Raw genomic sequence first — 17,040 nt, 5'->3', positions numbered from 1 at the left:
CCTTCCTCCCTTCCTTATTCTTTCCTTCCTCCCTGGCTCCCTCCCCTTTCCTCCCTTCCCTCGTCCCTCCCTCCCTTCCTTTCCTCCTTCCCTCACTCCTCCCTTCCCCTCTCCATCCTCTCTTCCATATTCTATGTCTTGCTGTCATACTCTCTTAGTGAGTGGGCCCACCATGGTGAACTTCATGATGGGATCATGAGGAGGTATGTGGGTTCCCCTGGAGGAGTGTCAGTAGCTTAATTGGTCTGTGAATGAGGAGAGATAGGTAACTTGTGTCACGCAAAGGGGGGGCGGTGGTGGTCTGGAGATCGTGATCATCAGACCATATCGATGTGGATAGTGGCAAAGATGATTTTTTGGGGGTGGTGGTGGTGTTTTGGGGGGCTGAAATATGTGGCTTCCCAGGACATGTGATGCAGCTGTCCAAAGATGCCCATGGACCCTTCTCAATTACCAAAATCTGAAGACGATGACACGATTTAATGGGGAGACACGCAGGGTGCAACAAACGTCCTCACATTTATGGATTGAAAACTCACCATCATCAGAATCCTGGCCCGAGGTGACCACAACTGGCTCCTCCACTGCCAGCTCCGTCTCCACCTCCGCCTCATCACCTGTTCAGAAAAGTGTAAAGTTCTAATTTTGGGCTGCATTAGCAATGCTGCAATGATGGTAACGTGACATCAGGAACTCACTAGTGGTGCCATGCATTTGAGAACATAGTGTGGGAATCAATGTCCACCCTCAGCTGCCTCTTCCGGCTGGTCACTCCCCAGTGTCAACTCTGAGCTGCTCACCATGACAACACCTGTGAGTAGCTAGAAGAAATAACTCTCAATTGGACTGGGACACCCGGTGGTCTTTTCTAAGCTAGAAACAATTTTTTTTTCTCAGCGACCCATTTTTGCCTCTCAACGGCTCTGAAACATCCCAGTTCACGATCTCCCTCTCTGCCATGCGCCCCCTTCATGCCTGAAGGCAGACTTGCAAGCCAGCAACCACAAGGGACCATCATGAGTAATGCCCACCATAACTCATGATGCAGCCATGCTCCTAAAAAGGGGCATGCTGTCTATAGCCATGTTGCACATTGACTATCCATTTTAATCAAGGGCAAAGTTGCCTTTTTTTTTTTTTTAGGAATGATGTCCACAGTGGTACCACCACATTGCAGTGGAGGCCAGCCCTAATCTTCATGGTGCACCGGGAAATATTAATGCCCTCTTGGGAGGCGTTAAGCTAAGAAGAAAAAGCGACGCATGTCCACTGTTATCCACAGTACTAGGGCTCAGCAGTGCTAGTGTTTACTGTGAAGGGGTCCTCCTCACCCGAAGCCTCCTCACCAATACTGCTTGGCCCTTCCTCACGTGATGCCTGTTCTGCCAGGTAGGTGGAGTGCTTCTTCGCTCTCTTGAATCCTTGGAAAAATATAGAGAGAGTTGATGAGAGTTGTCATGGAGCGCTGGCCATGCCACGTTGTGTTAGTGTGTAACACACCAATCATGCAAGCCACCAATCATGCAAGCCTTAGGAAGCTGAGAGGGTTCTTACAGCAGCAGCAATTCAGAGGACAACCCCTGCCAGGCCATGGCTTGCCGTGGGCCTTTACAGAAGGTGAGAGTGTGGGATTTGGAACTCCAACCTGGGTCACCCTAATAGGTCACATGCTTAACCACTTAATCAATGTGGCTCTCATAAAGGAAGCGTGCATATGCCACGGAACTTACGAAATCGTCGTAAGGTGTTTTTTTTGGGGGGCGGGGTTGAATAAAGCAGGGCAGGAATTACTGCGGCTTGCCCACGGGATGGACGTTCGAGCATACTTTGGAAGGATTACACAGAAAACTATTACCTTGGAGGCTTAATCACTTGGTGGAAATCGCTCGTGCCAGCCTGACTTTCCACCCTGCTCCCGCAGTTTGTGCGGGAGATCGAAGAATGGTGGCCTTCCCTCCATTGGAGGGATGCATCCCCAGTCCTCCAGCGCATCATAAAATGAGGCCTTCAGTCATTTAAATTTAGCCCTCACTTTGTAAACTGTCCTCCTGTGTCCCTTCTCATTCAAGGTGTCTGCCACCTTTTGGAACACTGAGAGTGACTCCAGATGGGTGGAGGGCATCACTCTCTCCCCAGCGTTGAGCCTGTAAAGGGCTCGCAGCATCCTCCGAACCTCCAGCTCCTGCCAATAAAACCCCCTCTTTTTTGTCGCCATTTCTTCCTCGTCATGCTTCGGTCAATTAGTTATGCACATGCGTGGGAGACCTCATGACGATCACTAAAACCAGCATGCTACTAGCTTGCCATCAGAGTTGGGGAATGTGGACCAATTAAGACAACCTCATTCTAGGGCTTGGGATATGGGTGGGGTGGAAAACTATACAGTCCATCCTCAACGGGACATTCGAGAACTCAGATAAGCGCCTGCCCGTAGACTATAAACGCCTGGCTCCAGAGAAATATGAACATTGCCATATGGGGAAATAGGGACCACATTTGACCATTGGAATAAAAGGATATCGAGTTCTGACTAAGTACAGTGCCTGCCCATAGACAACACATGCATGCCCATAGGGAGAAGTGGGAGCAGAAATCTACAGCTCAGGAGATAAGAGCGCGCTGTCTCAGGTGCCAGCGCCTACGAGGCATATAGCTATTGTTTATCACACTCTTCCTTCTCCCAACATCCTCCTGCCGATGTAGAGAAAAGATGGCCAAACTAGTTGACATTAGTGCAGCGGCATATAACACAAGACCGATAACTGCGGCAAACATTCAAACCACACAGCCATCTCCACATTCAAACTTCGAGCAGGGAAAATTCTGACAGTGTTTCAAGGCGGGCCCATTCAACCAATCAGATCTCTGCATGAGGTGGAAGGGCACAGCACAAAGTCAAATTGCCGTCTGCAAAAGGCATTTTGAGCGAGATCAGCGCACATCTTAGTGAGCAGTTCATCCGTGACGTTATTCCTGGGGGTTGATTCCTGCACATGCTCAGAAGGAAAACCGACACACAATCTGACATGTGATCGCTGAAAAGCGGGACACTGTCAAGATGCAATCTAATCCAGCAGTGTGCGCGCGCAACCCCTACAGCATTGATGTGTGGCAAAGCTTTTAGTGTGATCGATCAACTGCTTTTCACTAGCGAGACCAGCCCTTTATGCGATTGTTCGTGTGAACGTTGCCATGTCGGATTTTTCTGCTCTGGTAAAGAAAAAGGCTCTTCCATCTTGCTTTAAGTGGTACATCTGACTGCACCCCAGGTCTCACAAAGCTGTACAATGTAATAGTTAGAGTGTTGGACTCAGATCCAGAAGTGGTTAGAGTGTTGGACTCCAGGTTCGAAACCCCACTGTGCTATAGAAGCTGGCTGAGTGATATTGGGCCATCTCCAGTTAACACACCTCACAGGAGTGTTGTTGTGAGGTTAAGATGGAGGAGAGGATTAAAATACAAACTGCTTTGGATACCCAGTTAGTAGAACGGCAGAATATAGACGAAAAAAGTAACTGAAAGTATTAATAATGTTGGAATCCTCCCATTTCTTTCTCCCTCCCCTCCTCCCCACCTCACACATCCTGACTCTTCCCAGAGCATTATTTATTTATTTATTTATTTATTTATTTATTTATTTATTTATTTATTCATCATATTTATATCCTGCCCTCCCCTATCGGGCTCAGGGCAGCTAACAACAGTTAAAATACATAATGTTAAAATAGAATACAATAAAATCATTAAAAATCATTTCATACACATAATAATTTTGGAAATAATTCACACCCTCCAGCATTGTTCACTAAGCAATTCAGGTGTCCATAGTGTTCTAGTGTAACCAAAAACAACACTTGCAGGCATGCAAAGAGAGATGTAAGGCAGGGCAAGAATAATGACAGACCAGAGAATCCTGCAATTCCAAGGTAGCAAGAAATCACCATCAGAACTACCTGGGTTGGGGCAATTCCTTCCATTGGGAGCAGTAAGTGAGACAGAGAGGAGGCTGTACAAAGGGAAGAGAGGAACAGAGAAAGAAATGGGTGATAGAAGAGGAAAGCTGATGGGTGGGTGGAGCTCAGGCACTTTGTTTTGGAGACGCCTTCACTGTCTGTGATGTTGTCTCCAACCTGGTTGGGTCCAGTGTTAAACTATAATTGGGATTATGGCTCCCAACAATGTCAGGACTGGCCATTTGACAATGAGGACTAGAATTCTGAAGCAGAGGCAGAAACCAACAGGGACTCTAGTGTAATGATTTAAGCACAGGAGTGAAAAAAAAAATGGCTGAGAAAGAGATCAGTCTGTTCAGCAGTTTTCTGTAGAAAAATGAACAGCCCACTAGGGGGTGATCCAACAGCCTAGAGAAGCCAAAAAGCAGGGCCCTACTCAGAAAATGGTTTTAGCAATGGATACAGAGAGGAAACAGCATATATCAGAGAAGCTGAAGAGGCACCTCAAAAGAAGCAGAGCTGTGACTCCAGGGCTGGTCTACCTTAATGTCCGTCTCATTGCGGACATCACAGACCTGGAAGTAACCTTCCCCTGGGCTCCCAGAATCTTGCAGCTCCTTTTGAATCACTCATCCCTTTTCTCCTGCAAGGGGACAGAACAAAGCAGTTGCAAGCGGAACAGAAACTCAATGCGTGCTCACCATTTCTGGCTGGGCTTTGGCTTATCCCTTAACCTTCTTTTCCAGCTGTGCCCAGGTCCTAAGAATACAACAGCTTTTGTCTGCATTCAGCCCATCCTTTGTTGTTTTCCTTATTGCTGGTGTTATTCTGCAAGCTCTGTGGAGGCAGGGACCCACTTGTGTCAGCAACCTGCACAAAGTTGCACTGAACTACTGACTTTGTAGAACCACAAGGGAAGGAAACAACACAGAACAAATACACGGATAGGCTGGAGAGAAGGTCAATGAGTATCAATGGGAGAATGCGGGAGGGGGGGGAGGTAATCTACACCTGCCAGCAGAAGCCAAGATAGAAGTGGGCAGACAAATCTCTCTGGGAAGGAAATCCATAATTTTGGTGCTAAGACCAAGACTTTCCTGGGGTGCCACTGCTCTAGCTTCACATCTAGTGGGATTTTCTAACCACCATCTCACTTGTGTTTTTTCTACTCAATGATAAACTTGAGAGGGAAGAAAAATAAGTGCAGCATGTTTCTGTTACACTGATCACATACAGAAGGGCTGGCTCCTTTTTCTAGCAGGCCTGAAACAGCAATTCATCAGGTGCAGTTTTCCCCTCAGGCATCTCCTGGCAAACTTCACCTTCCTTTAAAAAAGCACCAGTCATTTTCAACTCTGGGGTGACGTTGCTTTCACAACGTTTTCAAGGCAGACTTTTTAAGAGGTGGTTTGCCATTGCCTTTCCCAGCCATCTACACTTTCCCCACAGCAAGCTGGGTACCCATTTTACCGACCTTGGAAGGATGGAATGCTGAGTAAACCTGGAGCCGGCGACCTGAACCAGCTGCTGCTGGGATCTAACTCAGGTCGTAAGCAGAGGGCTCCAACTGCAGTACTGCAGTTTTACCACTCTGTGCCACAGGGCTACCTACCGCTCGTTGTTATGCAAAGCCACCCATTAGCCAGCAGTATTGAAAAGTCACTTGCTTGTCAAGTAGAATTGCCACATTAGGAGTAGAAAGATGCTACATCAAAGGCGTACTGAGAAAAGCGAAAGAAAGAAAGCAATCAGGCGTTCATCTTTTTCTGCTGCTGCGCCAGCTTTCATGGCTGTGGAGCCTCAGGACATGCAGGAAGCACAGGGGCAGCCGCCGCTGTACCCCTAGCTCCCTGCAAAAGACCCATGCCGAAGAAAAACCCCTCCAGGGCTTTTCTATGGGGGCGCCACTTTGGTGACACCCCTCCAACAGCCAGAATCAGAGGCGCTGCAGGAGGACGATCTGTGGACACCTCTGAAGGCAAGATGACGGAGCCCGGAAGTCCCCTAGCATTGCTTTTTAACAAGTAATAATTTTAAAAGCAAATCTGGTTTCAGCTGGTTGTCTCACTGCCTTTAAGAGTAATCAAAAGCCCAAATTCCTCACCAAGAAATCTCACCTGTTCTTCTGAGACTTCCATCCAGAGAAATCTAATTTGCTTGTCACAGGAATGCATGCTTATAGAAATACCAGTTTTTATTTTATTTCTAAATGTTGTCTATCATAATTATGATATTATTTGGTTAGCTTCATAATTAGATTAGAGATAAACAATGAAAGTCTAGATTAGCTAACATAATCATGTGACATCATCTGAATAACTGATTCTTAACTAAATAAGCTATATATGAGCTAATCTGTGGGTGCTTTTGAGATACATCAGGTACAGCAAGATAAGAAGGCCAACCTCACTTTTTAGCCTCTATTAAAAAACAATTACTTTCCCCTGTAACTGGCTCAGCCAAATCTGCAAAATGAAAGTCACTTGAAACACAGTACATAGAGAGCTAAAAAGTGCTTGAGCTCAACTTGTTTGCAAACTCAGCAAAAAATGCTTAGTGATATCATCTACCACTACACAAGGGTTGGTAGAGCTTCTTGCTTTCCTGAGAAAGAGAGCCATAAATTGTACAGATTGTCAGAAAGAGTGGAGACATGTTTCTGTGAAATTAACAAGGCATTTACTGTGCATGCCAGAAAGGGAAAGATGGATAAGTGTCATTAAAACACAAGCTGGGAATTGAGGCATGGGAGACATGTCCTCTTAAATGACTGAGAGAAGGGAGCTCTCTTACCTCAGGAAGAAGCAGATTCCCTGCCTTTGGATTGGGTAAAGAACTTCTCACCAGCTTGGGCAGGAAGGGTCAAAAGGCCTGAACACTCCGTCAACATTGTTCAAACATCAGGGACCAATTTACACCCTGTCCAAGAAATGGACCCCCTGGTGCAGGTGAGGACTTGAGTGTTCTCTCTGCCTTCTGAAGCCTCTTCTGCTCAGCTAGCAAGTGTGGGACCTCCTGATGCAAACTCATTTTCATGTATTAAAGCCAAACAGAGACAACATAAATATAACTCTTTTCTCTGAACCGTGTCTTTATCGGATGATGGGATTTGGAATAAGAACAGGCACAATTGTTGGTCAAGGGGAATTCAGAGAATAACATAGACAGGAAGCATTTAATGAAGTCTGAATAATGACTTTGAATCAATGACAGTTGTTCTCTTAGCTCTTATCCCCACCTCTCTTTGTGGTTCTATTGCTTGCAGGAGGAGTCCTTCAGATTCCCAACATCAATTGGGGAAGTGTCAGGACCCCTTATTCCAAAGACAAGCTCAGCTCCACCACTGGACTGAAGGTCCAGACCAATGCAGAAGGTTCCATCAGCAGCAAGGAACAGAACCCCCAATACCACCTCTTCTGGGGTCCCCAAGCATCCCAGGAGCTATAAATGTGCAAGAGAAGAGAGATAAATGTAGAATTCTGAACTCAGCTCACATAAGAGAAGATCATGGGGTCTCAGAAGCTGAGTTTGGGGATGGGAGAGAGCTCAGAGGGATTCTTCTTCCATAGAAGATACAGAAGTCCAAGAGCATCCACCTCTGTGGACACTCTAGGGCTTCTGCTTCTCCTACCCTCCAGAGCTGCTATTTTCTCCTGAGCACTGATCTCTGCTGCCTAGAGAACAGCTGTCATTCTAGGAGAACTTTGGGACCCACTTGAGGATGGCAACCTTAGGAAGAACCATTCATCTGCAGCAGCACCACTCTTGTTTCCCCTCAGCACACTTGCCAGATAACTTTCAAGTTCTTGGACTACAGCCTCTAGACTCTTAAAACGATTTACTACCTTTCCCACAAAGGAGTCCAGATATTACCTGGTGTAATGCTAAAATTCGAAACAATTGGGAACTTCTGAAAAAAAGATCAGGGGTATCATGAAACACCAAGCGAATGAGTTTTGAAGACGCATCTTTCTTATTATTCGTAGAAAGATACCAATCTCCATAATGACCTTACAATTTAACACACTATATAAAGTCTTTTGCTCCATATTCCTGATTATTCATTTCTGTGCCCCAGAAAAATATGACAGGGAATGCAGCCTCTACAATCTCACTCCATAGCAAATTAACAAATAAATATTTTTAAGACAAAAGAAAAAGCAATAACAAAAACTCCAGGACTCTGTAAACTCTGGAGGGTGCACTTAAGGAGGTTGATTCCAACACCCTTCCCCCATTTTTTTCTCTTTTACCTGACATTTACAAGCCCTTTCATTCTGGATTCCCTGGAGCAGATATAGATCTCTTTAAGGCTTGATTTTATATATACCCACACCCACAAAAAAAAATATCTTTACTTAATTTAGTAAATTGACAAAGCCATACTTTTGCACACCTGGGAGTGACCTGTTTTTATGTAGACACCCCATCTCTCTCACACACACACCTTCTCTATCTGTAAGTGAAGTGATTTGGGCACTTTGGTGATACCTGCCTATGTATATCCTTAAAGCAAAGCAGATTATTCCAGTGGAATTGAAAAGAATGGGATTCATTTCCTGTAATTTTAGAAGTTACTATGTTTTGTACCTAATCTACTCCTTGTGATTGCCTTCTCATAAACAACAGTATTTGAAAAGGAAAATAAATTTGTGGACTTTGTATCACTTTCACCTTCTCCTGAAAAGTTACCCCAGCCCATTTGTCTGAGTGTTAGACTCTTTCAGTACCAATTATCATTCCATATGTTTTGCTTTCTATTATCTCTTCGTTTTAGCAAAAAAACCTTTGCCTGTAGTTTCCTGGCATTGGGCTACAGAGGACCTGTCTTTTTTTTCCTGAGAGTATTCTGCAAAGGACACTGTGAAGTGAGGACTCTGTAAGAATAATAATCCTTTTTACCATACCATATACCCTTGTACTCCATATTTGCTCTCAACAATGGCCAGGGCTTTGGTCATTGCCATCACAGCACTCTGCAAGAGAATTGCACAACAAGCAGGGTTGCCAACTGACCAGAAATGGCTTGTTCTCCTCTTGCACCTCTGACTACACTCTGATGTGGATAAAGGGGAGGGTTTCTAATTATATGGCCTTAAATAATACCTGCAATTCCAGTGGCTACCAAGGTTCTCTTAAAGGGAGAGGGCATTTTTCTTAAGTCCTGTTGGCCACCCTAGTGAGGACAGGATGGAGGGTGGTGGGCCAGACCATCTCATCCTTCAGCACCCGAGTCATCAACACCCCCACAAAGACCTGTTGCCTCTGGGTAAGAAAAATGGGGAGGGGGAGCTAACATATGTCAGGGGGGAAATTTGGACTTAGCGATTGGAGTCTGATTCCTAGCCCAGAAAACTGGAGGCTGAATACTGGGGACCTGAAGGGCAGATTTCTTTGGCAGATGGATGAGTTGGAGCAAAAAAGTAGAAATCTGGTCTCTTGGGGTAACAGTTGCCATCAAGATTTTCATGGCATGGAGGGAAATGACATCACCTTGTAAAAAACATTCCCATGATGCTTCTGTTCAAGGGACTGCATTTCATTTTCTCAAGACAGTTGGCAACTGCACTTGGTGTTCTCCAGGAAGGGTGAAAGATGCAGAACCTTTTCATCTTTGAGGCTTAAATCAGCTTTTTCTAGCCTTATAATGAGAAGAAAGCAAATGGAAGTTCCATGAAACCTTTACTGGTTATGGACATGTTTCAGCCTCACATAAGAGAATTGCCAGATGTCTGAAAAAAACCAGCCTGGCCTCCTCCTGTGCCTTTAGCAGTAACCTGATTTACAGGAGACCACAGGGGCAGTCTTTCCAACCACAGAGTATAGAGACAGTATCATTGGCTCTCCCCATGCTGTGCAAACCTTCATCTACCAGCCAAGCTGCTCTAAAAAGACCTGAAGAATTCAAAAAATTGGCAACCTATTTGGTTCTTGATCAGGATTACCTGGGCCATGAGAGCTGACAGAGCATCCTTCACCCCAATACTACCGTGAAGGCTGCCCATGTTGACAATGTTTCCTTTCATTTGCAGTAAGAAGGGCAGTGCATACTGTATATACAAAAGATAAGGAGAAAGGATGTGCCTGATCCCAAAAGGGGAAAAGGTACAAAGCTGCCATATGCAACTGCAGACCATTACATTAATCCACATAGCTTAGAGTTATCCCTTGGCAGAGACCCTCCCCAGTAGGGCTAGCAGAAATCCTGGCACCTGGAGATGGCAGGGATGAATACTTAGGTTCTCAGCTGTGCAGCCACGGCCCATCTTTCTTGTTCCGATTTGGGCACCGGATGACTGAAGGACCCAGGGAAAGCCCTGCAACTCTAAACTGTACACCATTCCAGTCAGGGCTGGCCCTGCCACTAGGCAAACTAGGCGATTGCCTAGGGCACCAGGCTTTTGGGGGCACCAACATTGGTGACATCATGCAGCCGCCCAGTCTGGCGGCCTTTCAGAATTCTTCCCCACAGTCTCCAAGAGACACAGGCAGCAGGGCTTTCTCCTTGTTTTTGCACCTCTGGGCCCATAGGACAGAATGGAGGGATTGGACTGCTGCTGCCGGGGGGCACCAGAAGTTAGCTTTGCCAAGGGTGCCAGATAGTCTCGGGCTGGCCCCGATTCCAGTAATTTTTTTCAGCGTCCCTTTCAACTCTGGAGGAAGCCAGATGTCCCCAGGAACAGGGAATCTGCTTATACATTAAAAACACTCACCCTGGATGCTAATAAAAGAGCTCACAGCATTGAGTTCCATGAGGGCAGACGCATCATCTGTCAATTCTAAATAACCTGTTTGCAAAAGGATATAAAAGGGAAAGGGGGTTTCATTAGAAGCAAGAGCCAAAAAGAGAGAGAGAACAGTTTCATGTCCCCCCACAAATGTGCTGATGGATTTCATCTCCCCCCCCCCTTTAAAATAATATTCATTTGCTCCTTTTCTTTATCTTTCCTTTATTCTATACTTTGTGCTCACAGACCAACTGGGCCTGCAAAACTGAGTTATTTAAAAAACAAAACAAAAAAACAACTGAGTTATTTCGACAGGCCTTTGGCACCTAAACCGGGAGAGGACTGCCACCCTACACCACCGAGAAACTGGAATCACTAACGGCTCACTGTTAGTAAAGGATGATCCTGCCTAGGTGGTTGCTTAACAGCACCACGAAATGTTTTTAAATGTTTTAACTGTATTTACTGTTTGAAGTTTTGAACTGTTTAATTGTATTTATTGTTTGAAGTTTTGAACTGATTGTTAGCCGCCCTGAGTCCGCTTGCAGAGAGGACAGGATATAAATTAAAGGTAGTAGTTGTAGTAGTAGTAATAATAATAATAAGCAAACAAATTTGATAATTCAATGGTAGAATAATACAATCCAGTAATATAAAAGATAAACAAATCAGAACTACTAAGCACAAAGCCATTAAGGAAAAAAAAATATTAAAAGCGTTCCACAGCAAGGGTTATACTTTACCACTCTGTGCCACAGGGCTACCTTAGTCTACAGTTAACTGGTGTGCATGTGCTGCCCCCTACAGTCCAAACCTCATATTTTCTTAACATTAGGCAATTTAGATAAACTGAAAACAGAAGCCAAAAGGGGCGGGAGAGAACTTAGACTCACCTTCAGTTCCTGGGGCACAAAAGACCACCAGGGCTCCTTGGTGAACTGCAGGGAGGGGAAACAAATGCAATAACCAAAGGGTGATTAACATGTGGAATTCACTGCCCCAGGAGGTGGTGGTGGCCACAAGCATAGCCACCTTCAAGAAGGGGTTAGATAAAAATATGGAGCAGAGGTCCATCAATGGCTATTAGCCACAGTGTGTGTGTGTGTGTGTGTGTGTGTGTGTAATTTTTTTTGGCCACTGTGTGACACAGAGTGTTGGACTTGATGGGCCATTGGCCTGATCTAACATGGCTTCTCTTATGTTCTTATGTTCAATAAAGAACTTAGAAATCTGGCTCACACATCTTAAGGACTAGACAATTTATTGCATCTTTTACAACATCCCCCCTTCAATCAAACTTGTTTAATTTTATCTACATTATTTCTGTACATTATTTCTAATAGGGTCTCAAGGCAGATTGCACATAGTGAATCAGTACAAACAACGAAATGCCGCATTCAATAACCAATGCATTAGGATTTTAGAAATCTGGAATCAGCAGGAAAACCAGCAGCACAGCATAAAGTATTCACATGACAGTCGATTAAGCAGTACAGAAATTATATCCATAGGATTCTACTTACAACAAGCAATAGGCGGCAGTATAGATTGCAGGCCGGATCATTTACCCAAGTAAATGTTTGTGAAGTTTGTGAACCCTTTTGTACAAGGTGATGCTATCACCTGCGCAGAAAAGCCCTCTGGAATAGTTCTGTTTGCAGATATGGCTCACGCAGAAATTAAAGGCAGTGCCATCAGGGGTCATTTTGTAGAAAAATAGATGGTGGAGCTCATCCAGGGATTGTTATGCAGCTGCACCTACTATTCAATGGACAAGGTAAGTAGGTAGGGAGGAAGAGGGGGAACCCTTAGAAAGGTTCAGGAGCTCTGCTCCTGTGAGCTCCTGCTGAATTCAAGGCCTGAATGTCATTAAAACACGCCCCCCCCCGCCAAAAAAACACACACAGATAGCTCTTCTGTGGGTCCTACTCTGCCCTCTTCCTGCAAATTTCTGGTGGCGAGGGAAGGAAGGATGAAGCCCTCTGTCCCCAGCAGCTGCCTTGCTGGGACTAGGCAGCTCTTTGCCTGGGAAAAGTAACTACCCAGTGATCCTTGGAGTGGTCAGAAGGACCTCCTTCCCCTCAACTCTGCACTGGAACAGGCGTGGATGAACCACGCACCTGAGAAAAAGGGAGGGGGGTCTTTAAACAACCAAAACCGCAATAAAACTTGTTCTGTCAAGCGCCACAAGAAAACAGGACAGGGTAAAAGCCGGAACAGCCCAGAACGGGTATAAAACAACGTAGACTGTCACAAAAAACACTGGGATGCAGCACAGACACTCGAGAACAATATTCTAGAACAGAAAAAGCGGAACTCACACGTCCTTATTACCCCGTTCCGGGCCAAAATGCCTCCAGAACACCCCAGAACAGGACGGAACGGGCATCAAACAACCTGGGCTGCCACAAAAAACACTGGCATGCATCACAGACACTCGAGAATTATATTCTATAATGGAAAAAGCAAAACTCACACATCCTTATTACCTCGTTCCAGGCCAAAAGGCCTCCAGAACAGGCCAGAACGGACATCAAACAACCTGGGCTGCCACAAAAAACACTGGCATGCATCACAGACGCTCAAGAACTATATTCTAGAATGGAAAAAGCGGAACTCACACGTCCTTGAACATATGAACATATGAAGCTGCCTTACACTGAATCAGACCCTCGGTCCATCAAAGTCAGTATTGTCTACTCAGACTGGCAGTGGCTCTCCAGGGTCTCAAGCTGAGGTTTGTCACAACTATTTGCCTGGACTCTTTTTTAGTGGGGATGCCGGGGATTGAACCTGGGACCTTCTGCTTACCAAGCAGATGCTCTACCGCTGAGCCACCGTCCCTCCCGCTGTCCCACCGTCCCTTTATTACCCGTTTTGGGCCAAAATGCCTCCGGAACACCACGAAATAGGCCAGAACGGGCATCAAACAACCTGGGCTGCCATAAAAAACACTGGGGTGCATCACAGACACTCGAGAACAATATTCTAGAACAGAAAAAGCGGAACTCACACGTTGTTATTACCCCGTTCTGGGCCCAAATGCCTCCAGAACACCCTGGAACAGCCCAGAACAGGCACCACGCTACGTGGGCTGCCACAAAAAACACTGGCATGCATCACAGATGCTCAAGAACTATATTCTAGAATGGAAAAAGTGGAACTCACACGTCCTTATTACCCGTTCCGGGTCAAAAGGCCTCTGGAACACCCTGGAACTGGCCGGAACAGGCATCAAACAACCTGGGCTGCCACAAAAAACACTGGCATGCATCACAGATGCTCAAGAACTATATTCTAGAATGGAAAAAGCGGAACTCACACGTCCTTATTACCCGTTTTGGGCCAAAATGCCTCCAGAACACTACAAAACAGGCCAGAACGGGCATCAAACAACCTGGGCTGCCATAAAAAAACACTGGCATGCATCACAGACACTCAAGAACTACATTCTAGAATGGAAAAAGTGGAACTCACACTTCCTTATTACCCCGTTTCGGGCCACCGTTCCCTTGTGTGCCTATGTTCCCTTGCCTACCTCCCCTTCCCATTCCCTTGCAAGCTACACCTCTCCCCTCCCCACACTCCAGCGTGCCGAAGTCCTCAGGAAGTCTACTAGCAGCACGACAGCTACGCCACGGCCAGCCACCACTTATGTCTGGATTGGGCTGTAAATCACCATGCTGTGAGACCCACAGGTTTACTCACTGGTAGAAATGGCATGCTTTGCTATTCTTTAATCAAAAGATGAGATGAATGTATTGAAACCTGGGTGCTGGAACTGGGGCGAGTTCAAGGTCTGAGGCCTCTTTTCTGAAAGTCCCCTCTCCTCTTTCAACTCACACACAATGGTCAATGCAAAACTGCATTTTTTGTTTAAAAGGAAGGGAAATACAGTTTACACTGTTGGATATGGTACTCCTCACTCCCAAAATACCTTTCCCTTCCCAAATCAAAAATCCAGAGCTAGAGTTATCAGGTATTTCTTTGAAAGATACCGGACAGGACATGACCCGGTGCCACCTCCTCCCAGAGCAGTGTAAAGCAGGCTGTTTGCACTGAGAAGAGCACCCAGTACAAGTGTGAGACAGCTCCAGTGGCTCCTATTTCACACTCGGAGCTGCCTCTCCTCCTCACAGAGCAAACAGCATGAAGCATGCTGCTTCTTCTGGGAAGAGTATCCAGGCACAGCGTGAAGAAGCAGCTACTGCTACTGTTTTGTACTTGGGCTTGGCACCACCTCCCCGCCTCCCAGGGCAAACCATACAAAACCTGCTGTTCACCCTCAGATGAGCACCCAGCCCCATTGCAAAGCACTGGTGGCTAGTAGGGATGCCAGCCTCCAGGTGGGACCTGGGGATCCCCTGGAATTACAGCTCCTCTCCAGACTACAGAGATCAGTTCCCCTGGAGAAAATGGATGCTTTGGAGGGTGGACTCCGTGGCCTTGTACCTCACTGACTTCCCTGTCCATCCCAGGTTCCATCTCCAAAGCTCCAGGCAACATTACTGCTGGCAACCTGACTGCTGCGTCATGTCTGGCCTGCCATGGCAGTGCCTCCTCCAAGTGCAAACACCACACTTCACTCTCTTTGTGCTTGGTTGTCAGTTCAACTGGAGAGTAGAGTATTTTCAATTACTCTTTGGTGAAAACACTAAAAATTCTGGACATCTTGTATTTTATCAGTTTTTTCCCCTGGACAGTCTGTGAGAATACTGGACTTTTCTAGGTCAATACCAAACACTTGGCAGCCCCATCCAGAGCCTGAAGGTTTCAAGTGTGGGTCTGACTGTTCAGGTCACAAGTTCTGAAAGTCCTGCCCTTAGGCAAAATCTAGTTTGACAGAAGGGAGCTCTTCTGGACTTCTGGCCAATGTCCTGGAAGCGTTTACTTACAGGTAGTTTCCAAGGGGAGCTGCATCAGTCTGCAGAAAAACAGCTCTATTCAAGTTCCAGAGCAACTTAGAGGCAACAACAGAAAGGGGAAGAAACTTCAGTTCCAAAAGCCCAGGTAACCAAGAAGGCTGACAAACAGCCTCTTAACAGAATAAATTCTAATGGGCTGCATATGCTAAATTAATAAATTTTGAATGCATTACAAATAATTTTAAAATTCCAAGAAGAAGACTGCAGATTTATGCCCCGCCCTTCTCTCTGAATCAGAGACTCAGAGCAGCTTTATAATCTCCTATATCTTCTCCCCCCACAACAGACACTCTGTGAAGTGGGTGGGACTGAGAGAGCTCTCACAGCAGCTGCCCTTTCAAGGACAACCTCTGCCAGAGCTATGGCTGACCCAAGGCCATTCCAGCACCTGTAAGAGAGGGAGTGGGGAATCAAACCTGGTTCTCCCAGGTAAGAGTCTGCACACTTAACCACTACACCAAACTGATCAAACACATTTTGGCCACAAGGCTTTCCTCAGTGGTACAAATTATTAAAATAAGTTCCATAAAGTAAAATGATTCAAGATACAATATTTATGTTGAAAGTTTTAAAACCTGGGAAAGGGTTTTAAAGATGTCTGGTAAGTCAATGGGTAGTGCCTGCTGAATGACTCCAGACCCAAATATCCCAGGGATTCCTCCCACACCCCAAAAGTTTGAAAGTTACTCACCAGTTCCAGCATTGTTTGCCAGGCAGTCCAGGCATCTGTAACATTCTACAGCTACCAAAATCAACCTCTGCAGGAACAGGGAGGGAGACAACTAAGGAAAGGCAAGGACAGCAGCAGAACTGAGTTGCAGGCAACCATTGACTAATCAGGGCTGCACCTGTTCCAGGTGTTGGGAACAAGACAGAGAAGGATGGGCAGCAAAGGAGCCTGGGGGGAGAGAGGAGAGGAGCAACCAAAGAAAAGGAATCCTATGTGGGTTTGGGGGTGAGGCAAGACCTGATCCAGCCTGGGGAGAGGGTTGCTCAGGCGTTTGGTGGTTGAGGGTTTTTGGACCATGAGCTGCCTCCTGTCTGAATATCCAAAACATTTAAAGAGATCTGTGTCCTAAGAGGTTAATAAAAGGTCTGTAAAACGTATTTTTAATAGAACAGATTAGCAGAGCTGTTATAAATGTAGTCTCTTTCCAATAAAGCCATAAAAAGGTTTGAAGGAGGAGGAGGAGGAGGTAGGGTTGCCAAGTCCAATTCAAGAAATATTTGGGGGTGGAGCCAGGAGACTTTGGGGGTGGAGCCAGGAGCAAGGGTGTGATAAGGGAGTTCTGGCCATCACATTTAAAGGGACAACACACCTTTTTAAATGCCTTCCTTCCATAGGAAATAATGAAGAATAGGGGCACCTTCTTTTAGGGCTCATAGAATTGGACCCCCTGGTCCAATCATTTTGAAAATTGGGGGGTACTTTGG

At 45.8% G+C, this 17,040-nt stretch overlaps 1 protein-coding gene across 1 annotated transcript in view; it reads right to left on the bottom strand.

Annotated features, from left to right (window-relative positions):
• LOC132582928 (17-beta-hydroxysteroid dehydrogenase 14-like) overlaps nucleotides 1-16,520 on the bottom strand; it is a 75,378-nt gene extending 58,858 nt beyond the window's left edge. Inside the window, exon 1 of the mRNA XM_060254583.1 lies at nucleotides 16,363-16,520. Within this exon, the coding sequence (XP_060110566.1) occupies nucleotides 16,363-16,435 (73 nt within the window). The 5' untranslated portion in view covers nucleotides 16,436-16,520. The remainder of the gene's footprint in view (nucleotides 1-16,362) is intronic.
• Nucleotides 16,521-17,040: the final 520 nt, after the last annotated feature.

Source organism: Heteronotia binoei, chromosome 15 (assembly GCF_032191835.1).
Source record: "Heteronotia binoei isolate CCM8104 ecotype False Entrance Well chromosome 15, APGP_CSIRO_Hbin_v1, whole genome shotgun sequence".
Lineage (NCBI taxonomy): Eukaryota > Metazoa > Chordata > Lepidosauria > Squamata > Gekkonidae > Heteronotia > Heteronotia binoei.
This window is presented reverse-complemented; position numbering and strand designations above follow the sequence as displayed.